The sequence below is a fragment of the Condylura cristata genome, unplaced genomic scaffold, assembly GCF_000260355.1.
Source record: "Condylura cristata isolate star-nosed mole 26May11 unplaced genomic scaffold, ConCri1.0 scaffold00028, whole genome shotgun sequence".
In the NCBI taxonomy this organism is placed as follows: domain Eukaryota; kingdom Metazoa; phylum Chordata; class Mammalia; order Eulipotyphla; family Talpidae; genus Condylura; species Condylura cristata.
This window is the reverse complement of record NW_004567129.1, coordinates 3,406,587-3,413,968: the sequence shown is the minus strand read 5'-3', so window position 1 is coordinate 3,413,968 and position 7,382 is coordinate 3,406,587. Positions and strand designations below refer to the sequence as shown.

At 39.1% G+C, this 7,382-nt stretch overlaps 1 protein-coding gene across 1 annotated transcript in view; it reads right to left on the bottom strand.

Annotated features, from left to right (window-relative positions):
* CNEP1R1 (CTD nuclear envelope phosphatase 1 regulatory subunit 1) overlaps positions 1–7,382 on the bottom strand; it is a 13,331-nt gene that overhangs the window by 5,586 nt on the left and 363 nt on the right. The window contains exons 2-5 of the mRNA XM_004690326.2: positions 6,472–6,543; positions 3,501–3,574; positions 523–632; positions 345–399 (exon numbers count right to left, since the gene is read on the bottom strand). Coding sequence (XP_004690383.1) covers positions 345–399; positions 523–632; positions 3,501–3,574; positions 6,472–6,543 — 311 coding nt within the window. The remainder of the gene's footprint in view (positions 1–344; positions 400–522; positions 633–3,500; positions 3,575–6,471; positions 6,544–7,382) is intronic.

Sequence of the window (7,382 nt, the reverse complement as noted above, 5' to 3'; positions counted from 1 at the left end):
TAGTAATTTGCAAAATCAACACCTGCTGAGCCATTTTTGTCTGTTAAAGATCACTGCACCTCTATGACTCTAAGATGGCTTCAATTACAAGATGCAATGTGATCCCATGCCATTAAGAATGATTAAATTGTCAACTCTACTAATTTAATTACAAGACACCACTGATAGATGCACCACAATTTTCAAAATGTTAAAAAAAAAAAGGTCTTAGAATCAATGGCATAAGGTATAACCCCACTATTATTTCCAAGGAGAAAATTTATAGTTAATAACTGTTTTGCATAAATCCAAAACATTTCAGTCCTTTCACATATCCATCATTTTCTACTAAGAAAAATACTTACATCATCACAAGACATATTATATTCTGCTAATACAGTTCTACATCGAGCTGCTATACTGAATAAATGTGGTCAAAGGAAAATAGATCATTTCAAGAGCAAGTTTTTAACAACATCTACATCATTGAGAAGGTGCTTCATTCAGTTTAGAAAATACAACTGAATCTGTGGTAAAGGATACATTGATGGTGCAACTACTCTCTTGTGTATTCCAGCAAAGAACAAGCCTATTAGAGTGATACAACTAAGGGTGAAAAAAGGATGATTCCATAATGATGTGAAGAAGGACACCTGTAAAAGAAGATTTGAAATAAGAAAATGTTAAAAATTTTGGAATACTGATATCTGTACATCCCCACTCCTAAAGATTAAGTAACATTTTAATAATTTAAACTATGAAGATCTGAAGATTCCAAAAATGCTAGCTTTCTGTACTGCTGCAAATAATGATGTGATATTTTCTATCTTCAATGTAGCAATATTCCTTCCATTCAGTTCACATACTTGAACCATTACAAATTCATCCCTATATTCAAAAAACCAACCTACCAAAATTACGCAGTGACCCCTTCCCCAGTAAGAAGCAATCTAGAAAGTGCATGCGAGCAGGGTTCTGCCTTGTGCATCACTGTTCTCCCACTACCTGAAATAGCACTTGGCAAACAAAGCATACATAAATATTGTTAGAGTAGAGGCCTCTGGCCTCAATGAAACACAAGGCAGGCATAATCTAGTTACTTTCCCTTTTAAATGTCTTCCTTAGCTGGGCAAACTGCCTCCTATAACCTGGGTGCAGCCCCACATTTCCTGCCAGGCTCGTGCATATGTGACGTACTGTCTCTCTCAACACCCAACAAACCCCAGAAGACTCAGCTCTAGTATCAACCTTTCTCTCTGCAGATGTAAAAAATAAGTCTGGTTTTGAAGTTACTCAGACTTTGGTGGCCACAGGACAGTGAGGCAGGGAAAAATGGTTTAATGGCTACCCATAAAGTACTAGTTTCACAAAAAACAAAGTGCTGATTTCAGCTCTGTGCATTATCAGATGATGGGGGAAACAGGATGACCAGTAATTCTAGGAATGGAAAAGGGTCGAGGACTGAAACAAGAGTAGGCATGGAAGTCAGACTACCAGGGAATAGGGCTGTAGAAACAGAGAAGATCACAATTAAGAGTTTGGAAAAAGAAACTGAGTGGACTGGTAACTGGATGGGGCAGAGTCAAGCTAAGGGTGATGGCACTCCACTCTCAGACCACAGCGGCATGTGGTCCTATGACAGAGACCCAACTTGGAGAAAGCGCCAGGCAGGTAACCCAGCACAGCACTGTCAAACAAAGCTGCCAAGCAAAGAAATGAGAGGCAGGAAACATCAGAAGAGGAGACGCTCCCAAAAGGATGAGGCAGAGCTGAAGAAAGGTTCATATTCTAGAAGGATTTCTTTTTAAAATCTTTGCAGACCGTTTCATCCCTCAGGCCAGCTATGCTGCATGTGGCCTAGACGACATTAATACAGTTGTTTTATGATTTAATTTTAATTAGATCTATCAGTGTCAGCCTTCTTTCCTCCACAGCAACAAGTGGCTACAGATTCAAAGCCCAGTTCTGCCTTTATTCACCCAGGGCATCCGAACACTTCCCAGGCTGCCATATCCCTTCTCTCGGAGGGTTCATCCAACCAACTACCGGCTTTTGAGTTTGCAGCTCTTGCCACAGACACAACTGCTGTTTAAACTCTTGTCAGATTTGAGGTTATTAAATAATAAAATATGAAGAGTCAACCCTTAGGCTAAGAGTTATACTCTCACCTAATTTAGACAATTATATTAACTACAGAGTTTTGGGCCTATTTCAAATTTCACTTAATTCTGTGTCTTATTAAGATCTCAACTACCTGAACTCAGCTTGTATTTTTCCCAATGAGAAGTCAGACTCACTTCCCAAGACAGGCCTTTTTCAGCCTCCCCATTAGCTCCCTTCACTGCTGCCTGAAAGATGAGCACCAAGTGCAGCATTAGGGGCAGATTTTTATAAATGAACACACAGGTGAGCTTCCTATCTTGACATAAAACCCCCGCTATTAACACAGCATGCCAGCCCAGCCCCCTGCTCCCTAGCCTTTTGTGACTCTGCCCTCGTGGGTAAAGTCAGGGAGACTATGTGCTAACTAAACCCCAGGCTGTTTCAGTCGCCATTAGTATTTTTTTTTCTATATAGCTTGTGAGGTTATAAATAAACTACTGGAAATAATCTATGAAGAGTGGGCTTTTTTTAATGTTTTTGTGAAAATTATGTTACCAATTACTACCTATAAATCTGCACTGGAGGAAAAAACACTAGTGAAAAACTGGAAACTACTACTTTTCCAATACTAGTCTGAGTCTGAAATTAAGGCCCAAGTTAACAGAAAGACAGAAAACTGAGAAGCCTCCTATCAGATTTCATGAAAGGATGCTCCAAGAAATAACCTTATGAAATCTGTTACTGCATCTGGTATGGGTATTTCCTTGGACAGTGCCCAATGGGAGATCTCTCAAATACTTCCTATATTAAACTTCAGACAAGAAATGTGAGGTACGTGCTGAAAAAGGAAAACTTTGCTAGCTTTAGGACTTATACATGTTGTCTTCAAAATGAAAACCTTGGAAATGACTGTGACTATTGATTAGGTAACTCAGAGGCTAATTCTAACTCAATAATAACTACTGTTCTGATCCACATGGCCTATACATCAGTGACTCGACTTCCTTCCTGGATTGACTTCATAGTCAAATCTGTTTTAATCTGGCCTTGACATTTCTATTTTGCTATTTTATGTTTGCTCATAGGTGAAGAAAGGTATTAAGAGAGCTAATTCATAGAAGAAAATGTTACTTTTAGTTTTTAAAAACTGGCACTGATGAAACCAAACAAAGCAAAATAAAGGAAATGTTCAGACCAAGCTCTATATAATGAAATATAAAAATTACATATAAACTCAGAAGTGAATGAGAATGTAAGTGAATACTGCATTAAGTTTTTCCCCCTGTAAAGACCCTTAATTTACAACTCTAAATTTCTCTTAGACAAAATACAATGTACAACCAATGAATAAAGCACTACTATATTATATATCCATTATCTAATTTAATTCATTAAAGATTTTAAATCAGAACTTCTACCTTTTGTGTCTCAGGATCTATTAACCAGTTCCAGGCACCAGTAGCTGTACAGACAGATACCACTATAAGAAGCACTGATGAAAGATAAACATGAAATTAATAAGGAAAAAAGCTCTTAATGTTCAATACTATTACTGCCAGTAACTTATAAATACCAGCTAAAGAATGAAGCACTTTATCAAATGAGTATCGTACTTGACACGTTAGATTTGCCACGACTTTGAGGATTTCCCCTAAATACAGTCACCCTTAGTAATTGAGAATAATAACTGTCTGCCCTCACCCTCATTACTTTAGTTAAGAATATATGGAGAGTAATAAATCAGGAAGATTAAGACTTTAATACAATTCTATGTTATATAACTTTCAATATATTTTGTGCTGACTTTGCAAATCTGATAAATTTAAAAAAAGCTTTCTGACCAGAGGAATTTGCCTTGCAGATAACTGCCTGGTATTGAATTAAACAAAGGCAGTGTTAGGAGTGCAGAGTACAATGATGAGCATTACATTTTCTTTAAGGGACTTAATGGAAGGTTAAAGTAAAAATTACTGATGTAGAACTTAGAAAAGGTTTCTTTCTACCCACTAAGCTATAATTTAGAAATTCTAAACATCTCTAACTAAAACTTAAGAAGAAATGGTGCTGCTGAAAACAAATTAAATGTGAACCAAGACTCTGTTAATACTCTGGAAATCAGGACAGCTACTTGTCTTTCAGTTGGGATGTGGACATTTTTTTTTTTTTTGCATAGAACTAGGATGTAGGCCAGAGGTGTGTTTGTGGGGCCATGGTTGTGGGGAGGGATGGGGTCAGAGGCTTCACCAGATCACAGCAGGGAGTTGAACAGGTAGATTTACTGAAATACACTGTTAAGGGGAGTGGCGGGTAAGACAGGAGAGGTCTGCCAAGTGTCATATGTGGGTCAGTGCCCCGGCCAGGGATCAAACTCAGGCTTTAGCAATGATAGTGCTGAGACTTAATCCTTGGCCACTAGGGAGATCTGGGATGTGGACATTCTTTAAATGTAGTAATAAAGAATCAAAAAGCAACAGGAACACACTAAAAGCTCAATTACTTAGATTTCTTGGTGATGTACTTTTAGAAGAGGCAGATCATAGAAAAATCTCATTTAGGTATTTGATTACAGACAAAAATTTCAAGATGATGTTCTGAGTTCAAAAACAAACTCACTTCATTTCTTCTAATTTTATATTTCTCATACAAAAGAAACCAATAATTTAAAAAGTACTATAGTTTTTTGTTTAAAAGATTTATTTATTTATATTTACATACAAGAACTGGGGTATAGGCCAGAGATGTGGGGTGCTGAGGTGGGTAAGAAGATTCACTGGAGATAAGAGTGGGAAGCAGAACAGATGGATCGACTGAGATACACTGCTGAGGGGAGCAGCAGGCGGGACAGGAGAGGTCTGCTGTGCCATGTGGGTCAGCTCCCTGGCAGGGGATCACTCATGCTATCTGGGCTGCTGACAGCTTCATAGTACTGAACCCCTGTGCCACCAGAAAGGCCCTCTAGTTTTTGTTTTTTTTTTTTAATAAAGCAAAAGCAAACCTAAAAGAGGCTCTTACATATACTTTGATGGCTACATTAACCAAGATAATTTACATGTAAGTGGTGAGACCATGAAGTGGAGGGAAAAATCCATTGTATTACATTCCATACAAAAAGACAGTACCATACACATCATAAAAGATCCTCAAACAAGGTTTGAGGGTAACTCCTAGGTAAGCAAGGGAACCTGAGAAAATCACTACTAGTGACTTACGACCAATTAGAATTTTCACAGCATTTGATTAAAACTTTCAAAAGTATCTAATAAAAAATAAGCAATCCTAACATAGTTTCTAACTTCTATAGTTCTCTTCTGGTCTCACAAACTGCATTACACTATAAAGAGAGCATGTTCAGCACATGTGTTACTGTATTTCTTTCTGGGCAGGAATTGATTTTAATAATGAACATCTAAGAAATTAAGATTGGTCACAAGATAGGAAAACACCTGCTGATGTCATCCCTGGTATATTTTTCTGTATTTCATTTATGTGTGACTTATATTTGTATACCTATCATATATGAATACACAGACACACATACATCTACGGAGGTAGCAATCATAGTTTCTTCAAATCATGAATGTGAATTTTTCACAGTAAAAATGAAGGTTTCTTTTCCTAGCTCAAGCTACAAAGAAGCACAATTATGTCCTGTTAAAGTCAACTAAGAGGGTCTCCCTGTGGCACCAGTGAGAGTTAACATTTTTATGTAACATTGTTTACAATATCAAAAAATTTAAAAGACAAAACTCCCATGCAGAGATAAAAGTGTCATTTACTTTTCTTTAACATAAATTTCAGGAGTGGCCTCCCTGGTGGCAGAAGGGGTTAAGTCTCGGCACTATGAAGCTATCAGCAGCTACTGCAGTATGATTTCAATCCCTGACCAGGAAGTTGACCCACATGGCACCAAAGACCTTCTGTCTCTCCTGCTTCTCCCCTCAGCAGTGTATTTCAGTGGACCCACCTGTTCCACTCCCCACTATGTCTTGGGTGAATCCTCTCATCCCAACTCCCACACACCCCTGGCCTACAACCCAGCTCTTGTATGCATGAATGACAAATAAATCTCTAAAATAAAATTATATACATATAAAAAGATTTCAGAGGCCCTCCCTGGTGACGCAGCGGGTTAAAGCACAGCACAAAGAAGCTTAAGCCACTTCCGCATGAGTTCGATCCCCACCTGCCCCAGAGGAGATCCACATGGCCAGGCAGACCTCTCCTGACCCACCCGCTGCTCCCCTCAGCAGTGTCCTTCGTCAATCTGCCTGTTCTTTACCCCACTGTGTCTGATGAATTCTCTCACCCTCCGCATCTCTGGCCTGTACTCCCTGTACGAATAAATAAAATAAATCTTAAAAAAAAAAAAAAAAGATTTCAGGAACTTACTTCTCCAACGGCCAGTGGCAGGCTGCAAACAATGAATATATTCAGTAAGTCTCCTCTCGAAAGCCTTGAGATCTAGGCAAAAAGATTTCATATTTCTAATTAGTCTTTCTCACCAGTTCAAGTCAATTAATAATAGATGAAGTCTTAGATACTTGACTTCTTGGTCTTACACACCAACTTACAAGTATCCCTTCACTGTTTGCTTAGTTTACAAAGAGAGCTTCCACACTTGACACAAACATTAGGTTTCTTAATTCTGACTTCACATATCAGGAAAACTAGCTGGCACGCTTTTAGAAGATGAATAGGGGGTGGTGGGAATTCTGGGGACTACACCTGAGAGGGGGAAACAGACATGGTGTAAAAATGAACAATGATTTAAAAATATCTATCAATTTTACAATTATTTTTTTAAAGGCACGTGAAAAACCAGCAGTAACCTCCATCAGCGCCGAAAGCTTGAATTCTGGAGGTTGCAAATACAACGACCACCATCCATGCGACTTTTCGTTCTACCAGAACCAAAGCTTTTTATTAACTGGACGCAATTAGCGCACATCACGGTCTCGAGGTCTATGTGGATGCAGCTCCCAAATTCCGGTTGCTACTCCTGACATTCCATTACTCGCTGCGCTTTCGATCAGGTCTGACACGCGGTGGGCGCAGACACCCCCTCTCCCCGCTCTCGCGTGTCACAGGTGATTTCATGGCCCCGGGGACACTCTGAATGAGGCGGTGGGTACCATTTCCACAGTCGCGTTTTCCAAACTTTAAAAAGGAGATAATTTTCTCCCCCACTCTGCAGTCACCAAAACCCACCACACAAACCAGGGCACCCGCGCGTGGGGTTATGAGAATAAAAACACAGCGACTCGGCACAGCACCACGCACAACGTGAAAAACGTTTGCTA